Here is a 13363-nt window from a genome sequence, read left to right as displayed (position 1 = left end):
TGCTTTTGTTATTATCGGATGGACGCAAAAATTGGGAGGTAGTATCGAACAGGTTATTGCCTTTGGCACTATCAGAGAATACGATCAAGAATCACCTTTTTCCTAGCTATGCCAAGAAAATAAAATTCTTTGAGCTTAAAAGTTTTCTTATCCCTTTATAGCAAATAAAAGCTTGCAACCGAATTAAGAATAAATAGTATCTTAATCCCATAGGGGTATCGAGTCTGATTCCCTTCTCTCAATACGCAATACTCTCTTACGGTACGAAATTTGAATGACAGTGAAGAGTGGTACTGTAGTAGCGGTAGGACTCAGTCTCTCTAACGTTGTAATTTTTTATCGCCACAGAATGACGACTACAGCTGGAATATTGCTTTGCTTGTGAAGCTTTCAGTTGAATTGACGTGTTGGTTGTCTTTTAAAGTCATAAGAAGGTATGAAAAGATGTGTTTTATAGTTAAGAGTCTAGATCTAGTGGAAAAGCTAAAATCTAGGCCCTAATTATTATTGATTTGTTGTGCTTTACTTCGCTGGGCCAGGGCTGGTGGAGCTCGCGAAACGAATAAAACGTCGACCACTCATTTTGATTTGCAGAACTCATTGATTATATTGTCATTTATCATCATGTCATGAGTCTGGTTGCTTGAGCGTTTGAGGCTGGGTTTAACTTTGATGGATCCATCGTGTTTACATGTTATTAATGCGCACTACTAGAGGGGGGGGGGGGGGGGGTGCCTCCCTCACCCTGTAACCTGTTGTCACTGTTGACACTGACACTGTTGTTAGTAGGGGGGGGGGGGGGTTCAGATTTCAGGGGAGGCACTCCTGCACAAATGCGGTCCCGTTTGCACTAAATCACACTAGGCCTAGCACAGAATAGCCTACACTGGATATCGATGTCAAGGGCCTTTTGCCGATCAGCGCGATCTTAACCCTAGAAGCGCTCAGCGTTTCACCGGAAGTAACCCGCCAAAAATGCCCCGCCGCCACGGCCGATCAGTTGTAAACATGGGGGTTTGGTGGGGGGGAAACAGCTGAGATACGCGAAATGTATACCTGCTACTGAAAAATGACAATTTACGGCTCAACAGATGATAAAAAGCATATATAATAAAAGCCTATATTTTCTTTAAGGTGATAGAATGAGCCATTCAAAAATGATCAGCGATCAAATAAATACAAAGCCGAGAATGCGATAGACTCAACAATTAGTAAATCAGCACGGCGAAACAAGTGATAACACATAGCGTGTAGTGGCTCAGCGGGACCGCGTCACTTTATCGATCGATATCTTGGCCAAGAGACGCTCTACGAGGTCAAGATAACTTGCAAAGTCATTGGTCACTATTTATAACTTTGGCCTGTAATTGACTACGTCATTTTCCATATAAGGAACACTGGAATTTTCCATTGAAAAGGGTCAGCGTCTCTATGCCCTTTATATAGGGCCTGCGCGCTTCCCGGTCGAAGTAGGTCAGCCCTATATATAGGGCGTGCGCGCTTCCCGGGTAGCCCGGCTCACGCCCTTTATATAGGGCCTGCGCGCTTCCAGGGTTAAGATGGTGCAGCGCCGCAGAACCATGACGATCCGCAGAAAGCGCTGTGCTTTTTCAGTAGTTCCCACCCCGCAATTGTTATTCACGTGTTTAGGCCCCAAGAGTAGGGGGGTCCTGACCTATATAAATAAGGTGGGGGGTTTCAGGGGGGCATGCCCCCTGAATTTTACCACTATTTAATGTTTTGCAGTTGTCGTTGTTGGGTTTGATTATATCTTAGCTCGCTACGAATCAAACGTATAGATCTAGATCATGTAGGTCAGGCTCAAATAAGGGGGGTGGGAACTACCGAAAAAGCACAGAAAGCGTGGCCATCTTGAGATGGGCGCGACGCGCCATCACACACAAACAAACGATTTTGCAAAGTTCACAAACAAAACTCCACAGAATTTATTATCATTAATTTCAAAAATAAAAAAACCGAAGTGTATACAGACCCGGTAACCGGGAACAAAGCCACGAAGTATACAGGCCCGGTAGGGGAACTCTTTTGCGATTTCGGAAAGTTTCAGCGCCCAGACCCGGTAGTGTGAGTGTGAGTGAGTGAGAGAGAGAGAGGAGAGAGCAGAGGGAAGTGCTGGCAAAATGTATGACACAGTTGGCAGGAGGGAACGAGAGAAAAATAGAGTGGGAAATAGGAGGGGAGAAAGAAAGACAGCTCAGGCTCAGAGACAAACAAAGAAAAAGAGAATGCGAGCTATACACAGAGACAGAGGAAGTAGGAGAGAGGGAGAGAGAGAGAGAGGGGGGGGGGGAGACTGCTCGATTTAAATTATGACATTGTTCTTTTCTTCAAATTGTGATTCCTCCAACTCCAAAACGGGGGAAAAATGATCGTTCATCGAAAAGCCATCCGCAATCTTGATTTAGATCTAGATTCTAGATCTCTAGATCTAGGCTAGCCTCGAAACTAGATCAATGATTTATGAATATCTGTCGGTCTAGATCTAGACCTAGGCCATAGATCTAGAAGAACGTAGTTTTACTCTGAGCCAAGAGGGCGCTGAAACTTTCTGAAATCACAAAAGAGTTCCCCTACCGGGTCTGTATACTTTGTTACTTTGTTCCTGGTTACCGGGTCTGTATACACTCCCTAAAAAAAAAAAGGTTCAAGAGGATGCAAATATCTCTTGCCATTACAGCCTTTCTCTTTTGACTTTTTGCGTTTCGTTTCTAAGTGCTTTGCTTTCCCCTTTCATTCAGGGTTGCCACATTTTTTTCGGTCTCCTGCCAAACCAACGGCAAATGGCACAATTATTGCTTGCTTTGCACAATCTTAAGATCGCGCAGCTCTATTCATTTTCGGAAATAATCCGTAGATGGCGCCCTCATCTCGAGATGGCCGCGCTTTCTGCGGATCGTCATATATGGTTCTGCGCCATCTTAAGATCGCGCTGATCGACAAATGGCGCTTGACATCGATACTGATTTATGGTGGCCGCGGCTATTCGGACTCTCGAGTCTGAATTTGAGTCCGAATGAATAGCCTTCAGTGGCTATTCGGACTCAAACTCAATGTGCGTGCACAATCACTAGGTGTATTGGGTGTCACAGTTAAATATTCCTTTTTATCATTGGAAGAGGCTAGCCGTACTTAATGACGGGTAGACTGGCAGTCTAGCCGTACTTATTCTTAATATGATGGCTAGACTGACCATTTACAAAAATAGGCCTACTGAATTGTAAACATTTTTAATATGCAGTACCTAAAGTATTTGCATTTGAGACGAAACCAGGTGCCTTAATGACAGTGCATGTATTTTAAACCTCCTGTTTTCTAATGTTAATAGGGCCTAGATAAGTACGGCTAGACTGGCAGGCTAGCCGTACTTAATATTGATGGCTGAATTGTAAATGAAATTTTTAGTTTGCAATGCCTAAAGTATTTGTATTTATTTCAAACAAAACCAAAAGATGCCTTACTGACTTACATGTATTTGAACCTGAATAATTACTAGATCTAGATCTAATGAGACCTGTGTACTAAACAGGCTTGAGTCGATAGGGCCAAACCTAGATCTAAGTACGGCTAGACTCTCAGTCTCAGTCTAGCCGAAGTATGGCTAGCCACTTCGTTTATCATTTTTGGTTTAATGAATTGCTGTGTTCATCCTTCTCCAGTTGGCACAATGAGTTGGGCCGCTGATGAATGGAAGAATGAACTGCCTCAGAAGGCTCTTCTGAAAATCACCCAGATTGAAACCCAGTTGGAGAGGTTGAAAAAAGAGAAGGATCAGAAACAATATCAAATAGACAGCTTGGAACAGGTACGTTGATTTTATTTGATCAATTTTGACCTTATTTCTCCAATTGAATTTTCTTGCAGCTTGGCTGATTTTCTTGGCCATGTTCAGACCGCTTGTGTCTCCTGATAAAATAAAAATTACTTGATTGTAATGTTAAATGTGTTTTATTTGTTTTTTTAAAAACTTCTTTGATTGTGTATTGCTTCATTTTATACCACGGCTGATTTTATGACCTGTGTCGAATAAATGTTGTCTCCCTCATTATAATATAATCAAATCATTTAAATACTCAATGTATATTTTAGTTTTATTTTGAGATCTCTTTTTTTATTCAGTTTTAGCCATACTAGTTTCTGAGTGCATACTGTGAATCCATCTCAGCTAGAATTTGGATTCCTGGTTCTGTCTTTCCGTGGGTCTTATTTTAGAAAATTATGATCTTACCAAGCTGCTTCTTTTTTAATGTTATAGTGTAATTTTGTGTTTGTAAGGATAAGGAAGAAGAGGACTTTATTAGTTATCTTATATATATATATATAAATTATTTATATTATATATTATGATTATAAATCCTTGTATATTTGACTCCTTTGGCAAGATCTCATTATGATGGTATCTTTTAAGGCTCTTCAAGTACAGAAAAGAAAAACAAATGATGAGAAGTCTGAAATTGCCGATCTCAAAAGGGAAAACCAGTCCCTGGCGGAAACTTGCCAAGATCTGGAGAAAAAACGACAGAAACTCGCCAATGATCTCTTGATCAAAGAGAACCAAGTGACTTGTTTGGAGCAGAAAGTGAACAAAGTAAGTTGAAGAATGTGAGGAAAACTTTGGACGGAAACATCTGATGAAATATATAATTTTAATGACAGCTGAATATTCTGATGGCCCTGTATTACTGACTTGTTACTGAAATGTGTGTATCATGTGTGATTGTGGTGGAGTGGCCGGGGGGGGGGGGGGGGCACCGATGGCAGGAATTACAAATATATGGGCAGCGTGGTGAAATCAGGGGCTCGTCAAAATAATGAAAGTCAAGAAATTGGCATATTTCCGCAGTTTGGGAATTTTTTTCGAATTTTTGTTTTTTGGTTCAACTCCTTTCATGCCCATTAAAGAGCATATTTCTGTGTGGATTTTACGGAAGAGAAGATTGAGTAAAGGCAGAAGAAATGTAAGTTTACAGTTTCCACGGACTCTCAAGTTAAAGAAATAGCTCAACTTTAGCATCCGTTTCTCGCTAATTTTACCTCTGAAATCAGATGACCCTCACCTCCTTCAATCACACGTATCTCGACTTCTATTCTACATAGATGGATATTATTTTCTCCCAAAACAAGGAAAATGGAACAGGCTTTAAGATGAAACCATCAACTCTGTATGCCCAAAAATTGACGAGAGCCTGATTCCATCTCGTCGTGCCGCATGTTTGTTTGTTTTTTGTTTTTTAAAATGAAGATAGACATACGATAATTCTTGCAATATGAGTTAGGTTAAGACAACAGTCCAAAATTATATTTTATAACATCTTGAAACTAATTCTGAATTTTTTGTCTTGGCTGAAATATTTCAGCTTAATTTCTTTTAATAAAAAGCTCTTGTATGGGAAGATAACAATTTTGATGGAAATAAAATGGAAAGATACAGATGTATTTAAAATATGCAGTGTTGGAAGACAGAAGGGAATATTTTGCTTTGTGTTGACATAACTCCAATCTCATCCACAGCAGCCACCTGTAAAATAACTCCCTTTGATCTTGAGTGACCTTTATGAACTTTACACTTTACATTGTTATTTAAATAATAGCACCTGGGGAAATAGAACAATGTAGCAATTGCTCTAGGGGGGAAAAGGCAATGTGATTCTTTATTTAAGCATGTATGTTTTAAAGTATATTAGTTATTATAGCTCAGATCATTTAATAGTTGATATAGTTCACTTATGCGCTGTTGTACCTGTTTTGCCTCACACTGATTTATTTTGTATTCTTATATCTTCATTGAAAGACCTTTTACCTTTTGATCAGCAGGGAACAGATTTTCAGGTGAGTTCTAAGCCAGGGTCATCGTCTGACCCACAAGCACAACATGTGAAGTCTCTGGAAAGTGAGATTCTCTCTTTGCGACAGCAATTGGAGCAAAAGAAAGACGGACCTCCGTTCCCTCAGAGGAAAGGGTCAGGTTAGTTGAGATAAGACACCCTTGGAGTGCTTTCATTACCCAAGTAGAAGTACGTAGATGTACTGTCGATGGTCGGAGGGCGCCGCTGATGGGTCCTTCTCCTATTCTGTCCTTCTGTTGTTTGTATCTGTCTTTTTTATTTCAAGCACCAAAAGATAGTTTTTGTGTTGATGTGCTTCTGTTTCCTCAAATATGCCCAGCGGGTGGTTGGTGGGTGCTGTGCTCTGGTGTAGTTTGATCCGTCTTTCATATCAAACAACTATTGCCCGTATCCTCCTTTTTTGTGTTTGTTATTCTCTTGTACGCCTCTACTTGTTTCATATAAAAAAAAATTGTACCTATGTTATGTATCTTTTCTTTCTTTTTTTCGCTATTTAGAATTAGACAAAATATTTCTCAAGCACATGGAACTGATACCACAAAATAAAATTTAGAAAGTTAAGTTGTTAATTGTCAGACAGTATGTAGGGGTGAGTGGAAACCGTCTAGATGCCTGCTTGCTATGTAAAGGTTTTGTTTGGAAATGTGAATAATAAAAGGTTTTAAATTTAGGGAAACCTAGTGGTTTACTGTGTTTACAGTTTATTGACTTGACAAGAGGCATTCAGCTGTTATAATATGTTTGATTAAGGACAGTAAAAGAAAGTAACTTGTCAGCTGTGTGGTCTTTGTTTTCTGTTCATTTGTGATGTGTGCTGACAAAATGAGTTATTTCTTGGGATCCACAAATGGAGATATTGGCCAAATATCGTCACTAGGGTCAAATTTGTAGATTTTATATTGATACCATGTTCTTTAAGTACAACATACCTTTTATTATTCCATACTTATAAATTGTAAAAACTCCACCTATAAGTGTGATGTATCTATTTCCATAGGGTTGGAATCTGAGCAGTAACTCATTTTTTCAGCACGCTCCACATTTTGATTTTTGATCTGTAGAAAGACATATTTCCAGCTGGATGCCTTTAGTTGTAAACCCCACAGAGACTGTAACCAGCTTTCTTCCCTTCAAAGAGAGTGAATTGGACCCGTCTTTTTGTTCCTCAGGAGACTCCACAAGGCTTGCTCCAGATGGAGATAACGAACTACGCAAAACCCAGCAAGAGTTGCGGGCCCTACAGTCACTGGTATGAGTACAACATTGAACTGATACACATGAGTCCAGTTTTATAGCAAGCATATTTAGATTGTAGGGTTTTCGTGATTCCTTCTCTCTCTTAATTAATGTACGTCTTTATTGCTTTCCTTTTAATTAATTGTAGTGGAATTTTTACAGAGGAGTTGGCGTAAACTGAACACAAATAATCTGAAGACAACGATAAACCGACAGAAAATAGAAACCTGGATTATTGCGTGTACGATAGGTGAGCAATCTCTCTGAACTGAAAAACATCTGGCAGTCCTGTAACTTTCGATTTATGCAGACTCCACTGTCATTGCATTATTCCTTGATTTGTTACATTTTTACTTCTGTCTTTCTCCTTTACTGGTTGATTTTCTTTCAGAAAGTGTGATAGAGTAGGTAGGGTCCGGGATATTGATTTTTATTGGAATTTATGCGTAAAACTGTCTTTTTACAATATGTTTTTTAATTTTATCCTCTCCTTTGGAAATTTTATTTTAACTGCACTAGAATGTTTGGCGTCTTTTACCTACTTTTTGTGTCTCAGTGAATGCAATATTTTTAAAGATATAACATTGGGAATTTGTATTCTGCAAAAGGTATCGGAGCTGGAAACAAAAAACAAGAAGCTAATCCAGGATGGTGATTGTATGAGGCACAACGCCGAAGCTTCACGGCTACACCTGGAGGCCAGGATGAAAGAAAAAGAGAAAGAGATGAAGCAAGACATCTCTCAAGCTTTGGAAACGGCGAAGAATGCTGACAGGGTTCTGCAGGAGAACAAAGCTAAAATGCAACAAGAGATAAATGCTGTAAGTTTTCTTGTTTTTTGTTTTGTTTTTGTCTTTACAGTTGTTGTTTGTGTCTGTTGATACATTTGTCTGCTACATTTTAAAATTTTAATGTAATCCTCATGTGAGGGTGTTCCTTGCGGGTGGATGACCCCCCCCCCCCCTCTCTCTCTCTTTCTTCTCTCTCTCTCTCTCTCTCTTCAAAGCCGACACTCACAGGAGGAGGACATGCTTAAGTCCAAAAGCCGACACTCACAGGAGGAGGACATGCTTAAGTCCAAACTGGACATGGTGCAGATGGACCTGGAGGACAAAGATGCTACGATCAAAGACTTGACCACTCAGCTGGACAACGCAAAGACTTTGACTGACACACAGACACAGGAACTTGACCTTTTGCGAGAACAGTCGATGACCGCCAGTAACGAGATTTGTGAGCTCAAGTCTTATCTAGAGCATGAGCGGGAGACAGGGAAGGAAAGCGTAGTGCAAGGAGAGGAACTGAAGGGCAAGGTCGCTCATTTGGAAATGTCGCTGGAGGCGGCGCAGACGGAGAAAGAGGAGAAGGAGAGGGAGGTGGAGAGTCTGCGTGAGAGGTTTGAGGAGTTACAGAAGGTACAAGAGGAAACAGAGAACAAGCTGGCTCGATTGTCCGATGATCACGAGCGCGCTACGGGGAAACTGAAAGCGTTGGAAAGTGACGTAGATTGTGAGCGGGAGGCGAGTGGCCGTCACCTGAGCAGCCTGCAGGAAATGAAGGAAGAAGTGGCACAGCTCACCCAGCAACTGGAGGACTCGAGGCTGGCTCTGTCGGAGAAGGCTGGGGAGTGCGAGTCTCTGGAGGCGAAGCTGAGACATGTGGAGGAGAGGGTGAGGCAAGCCGCAGAGGAGAAGGAGGAGTTGGAGAAAGGGTTGAGGGAAGAGCTGGATCAGCTGAAGGCGTCGCTGGAGGAGAAAGATCGAGAGATGGTGGAGAAGGTGAGCTATCTAGAGGAGAACACAGTGCAGGATGCCAAGTCCAAGATCTCGGAGCAGAAGGAAGATCTTTTGTCGAAGAACAGTCTTATCTCGCAGCTGGAGGCTGATCTCAAAGTCTCTCACACAGAGCTGGAGGAGTGTCGTCTGGAAGTCTCCAACCTGTCTGGTGCCATCTCAAAGCTTCAACAGGAGAAGGATGAACTAACACACTCTCTGTCGCTCCTAAAGGACGAGAAGTCCGACCTGGAGAAAGCCTCCCAGAGAAGTCAAGAAGAGTTTCAGACCAAGATGTCCACAGTGAAAGAAGAGCTGGAGGAAAAAGCGGCTGATTTGATGTCTCTGAAGACTCAGTTTGAGAATCTGAGTAGTTCTGTGTTCAAGACAAACTTGAAGAACTCTGAGCTGCTGGCAGAAAAGAAAGCTGTATCGGAGCAGTGCGACGAGATGAAGAAAATCCTGGAAGAATCGAGGAGTGAAATGCAAGAGAGAAATGACACGATCAACGAGTTGAGAGAGGAGTTGGATCACGCTGCGTACCTGAATGACAGCTTGAAGATGTCGCAGCAGGACTGGTACCAGAAGGAGGAAGAGCTGAAGACGGAGATTTGCACCCTCAAGATGAAGCTGAGCGACCTCGAGACGGAGGTAGAGAGCACCCGGGAGTCGTTTGAATCGGTGTCCAACCAGAGATTCGAGGCCCAGAAGAAGATGAGGGTGGCCCTACAGGAGAAAGAGGCAGCGGAAGATGCGATGAAGGGACTGGAGCTAGACCTTTACCAGGCTCGTTCTAGCGGTCAGGATTCTCAGACTTTGGAAGAGGAGCTGCAGGTGCTGAGGCAAAAGGTGACCCAGAGGGATGAGCAGATCGCCGATCTGAAGACAGAAGTGGACGAGAGTCAGCGAGTGCACGCGTTGACGCTGTCAGAGTTGGAGTCTGTGAAGAAGAGGAAAGAGGAGATGGAGGAACGTCTGGAGGAGAGCAACAAGAGGAAAGAGGAGCTGGAGCAGGATCTCAGTGAGTTTTCCTCCGGCACTCGGGAACAGCTGGAGAATGTGGAGAAGGACATTCATACCCTGAACGACGCTCTCAAGGCCAAAAAGAAAGAAATCGTGCAGAGGGTCAACGAACTCCAGGAGAAGGAGGATGTCGTCACTCAGCTGAGGTCCGAGGTGGAGGGAAAAGTACAGAGAGAGGAGGAATTGAGGAGTGAGTTGGACGAGTTGAAGAAAGATGTGAAAGACAAGATGTCCACCATCGGAACCCTGGAAGACGTTATTGAATCTTTGAACTTTGAACTGGAGGCAGCGGAAAAAGAGAAGGAGTCAAAGTGTGACTCTCTGCAGTCAGAGGTTGACCAAATGAAGGTGAAGGTCGCTTCCTTGACTGAGGACCTCAAGGTGGCCAAACAGGAGGGTGGCCGTGACGGCGACTACGATCGACCAGAGCAAGTGGACAAGCTTGAGGCTGAAGTTGCCGAGCTGAAGAGTTCGCTGGAGGTTGTCCACACAGAGAAGCAAGAGTTGGAGGAACAGGCGAAGGAAGTATCCGCGCAAGTGAAGGATCTCGATAAGCAGGTGATTGTTCTGACACAGCAGTTGAAGACCAGCTCTTTGGAGGGTTCGAACCAACGGCTTGAGAGCGTGGAGGCAGAGCTGAGTGATGCCACAAAACTGGCAACGAGGAAGGAAGCTGAAGTCAAGAGGTTGCTGGAGGTAGAGAAATCCCTGTCCAGTAAGGTCTCCGAGCACGGCCACGTCGTGGACTCGCTCAAGGCCGACCTTGAAACAGAGCGGGTCACAGCCGCTCAAGCGAGAGAGAGCGTGGAGAAACTGACGGCTAGACTGGATGAGATGAACTGTCTGAGTGTGGAACTTGATGCTAAAGGCCGGGATCTCGAAGAGGCTTTGTCTGAGAAGAAACGTTTGGAGGATCAGGTGTCCCAGCTGGAAGTGCAAGTTTCCCGACTGGAGGAGACTTTGCAGCAGCACGAGGAGAGAGACTCGCTGTCGGCGGAGATGAACAAAAGTCAGCTGATGAGCACGGAGAAGGAACTGGACAAGCTGAGGGAGGAAAAGACAGGACTCAGCTCCGAACTCTTTACTCTTTCGGCGCAACTCGAATCGGCTCACTCGGAGCAGTCTGAGCTGACAAAAAAGTTAGAAAAGGTGTCGGAGCAGTTAGAACACTCGCAAAACGCCAAGCGCGATCTCACGGACAAGGTGGATGCGATCACGCGAGAGTTGGGACAGACCCAACGGGAGAAATCAGAGCTCGTCGAAAAGCTGGAAACAAACTCAACCCAGTTTTCCGACTTGCAGAAGGAAATGTGTGTCCTTAAGGGCTCCTCTGTGAAAAATACTCTTTATGATGAGAAAGTCGAGGAGCTGCAGACGGCGTTAGCGGAGAAAACAGACATCCAGACGAAGGTCGAGGAGCTAGAACTGATGCTGTCAGAGAAGTCTTCGATGGAAGAAAGCTACAAGGGGCTGAGGGAGAAATTTGAGGAACTGTCCAAGCTGTCGGAACAACACCTGTACCTTAGTGGAGAAAACAAGAGGCTTCAACAGCTTGTGGACGACATGAAATACGGGCACGCCCAGGAGATGAAGGAAGCCTTCCAAACAGCAGACATCTTACAGGTGAGTGGATAAGATAGACAGACTGCAGAAGTCTGACGGATTAGTGGATAGGCAGACTGAAGTCTGATGGGTGAGTGGATAGATAGACAGATAGACTGCAGAAATCTGACAGATTTGTGGATATATAGACTGCAGAAGTCTGACAGAGTAGTGGATAGGCAGACTGCAGAAGTCTGACGGATTAGTGGATAGGCAGACTGCAGAAGTCTGACGGATTAGTGGATAGGCAGACTGCAGAAGTCTGACAGAGTAGTGGATAGGCAGACTGCAAAAGTCTGACGGGTTTGTGGTTTGATGGGCAGGGAAAGTCTTACTGTTCCAGGCTAGCAGACAGACAGACAGCGGAAGTCTTACAACTGAGTGGGTAGAACAACTGTAGTAATTGTCTTCACTCCAGTATTTCATGGTTTATTCAAGAGGCTGATGGGTTAAGATGTAACTACATGTACTTTTCGAATTTATGTGATAAAAAATTGATCTGTAAGTAAGCTGTTTCCATAAAATTTCCCTAAAATGCTACACTTTTCAAGATACTATTTGTATCACTGCGTTTTGACACCATCGAGAAATTGATATGTACTGGAATTGTCTGATAAAGTAGCAACAAGCCATGGGCATAACACATTACAACAGCATTTTGTGCGGGTGACAACATGGATTTTAGCAAAACTTTTACTGGAATGATGATTGGTCGGTACGTTCTTCCCACCTTCCCTCCTTTCCTCTTTCCCTCTCCCTCTCTCTCTCTCTCTCTCTCTCTCTCTCTCTCTCTCTCTCTCCCTCTCTCTCAAGCTAGTTAGAAAGACTATTGAGAAAGATACATATATATAGAGAGATCGAGAAAGAGATTGACAAATGTATATATATAGATCCACACATCTGTTTGCCTCGTTGTGATATGTCAGCCGTATCCACAATGAGAATTTGTTTTCTCTCTCAGAAAAAGCTGGACGTTGTGCAAGAAGAGCTGACACGTGGTAAAACTGCGCAGCCGGACGCCGGGAAAAGTGGAACCGACACCGAGGTATGTTGTCTGATCTCAGGGTGGGAAACACACCTGACTTGGACTCCCAATAAAATCGGAGATCTGCGATTTTATTTTTTTTGCCAATCGAAGATCCTGTCCTGATCGGATGTGCATAAAATTAGATTTTAAAAAAAAATTTGATTTCTATCAAATCATATGGGATCTGTCGTAAATCTATTGTGTTTGTTTGCAAAGTTTGCAAGACTTATGGTAAATGGCTTGAAAATACACATTTTTATTTGTGTTTGGTGAATGACATGAAAATACTCATTTTTATTTGCGTGTACAGTGGGGCTCGCATATCTCAAACATGTCAGGAATTGACAAATGTATTCATCCATCCATTCCATCATTAAAATTTGGTTTAATTAAGATAAAGAGATATCACTATCAGTGGGGGGGAATAACAAATTGTACGAGCTATCAACTTTTCCACGTTTGTGTTATCATGTCCCGACTGTTTTCATGTTGGAAAATACATATCCTTTGTTTTCTAGTTTTGCTCCTCGTGGACTTTGTGAGGCTGAAGAAAAATTATGAATTTTTTTTAGGACAACATTAGCAAACAATAATGGGAATAATTTAATTGGAAAGATCTTTTGCTGCAGATTAACTTTGATCGCTAACAACAACAACAGATTAACTTTGATCGCTAACAACAACAACAGATTAACTTTGAATAGCATGTATCTATTTAATGCAGACGTGTATGGAGGAAGGGTTTGGAGGGGGGGGGGGTTACTTTGCTATTTATAGCAGTACCCACCATCTTGACCCACCCCATGGGTAGAGTCAGTTTTTTTTGGGGGGGGGGGGGT

General features: G+C 42.9%; 1 protein-coding gene across 1 annotated transcript in view; it reads left to right on the top strand.

The window, feature by feature from the left end:
• Positions 1–100: 100 nt before the first annotated feature.
• The window catches only part of LOC101860324 (centromere protein F), a gene marked incomplete at its 3' end in the record, with an annotated part of 18555 nt that continues 5292 nt past the window's right edge, over positions 101–13363 (top strand). The window contains 8 exon segments of the mRNA XM_035969387.1: positions 101–434; positions 3678–3823; positions 4427–4606; positions 5830–5983; positions 7001–7113; positions 7709–7921; positions 8120–11518; positions 12459–12643. Coding sequence (XP_035825280.1) covers positions 3686–3823; positions 4427–4606; positions 5830–5983; positions 7001–7113; positions 7709–7921; positions 8120–11518; positions 12459–12643 — 4382 coding nt within the window.

This window comes from Aplysia californica, unplaced genomic scaffold, assembly GCF_000002075.1.
Source record: "Aplysia californica isolate F4 #8 unplaced genomic scaffold, AplCal3.0 scaffold00143, whole genome shotgun sequence".
In the NCBI taxonomy this organism is placed as follows: domain Eukaryota; kingdom Metazoa; phylum Mollusca; class Gastropoda; order Aplysiida; family Aplysiidae; genus Aplysia; species Aplysia californica.
Note: the sequence above shows the minus strand (reverse complement) of the source record. Positions and strands in the feature narration are given on the sequence as shown.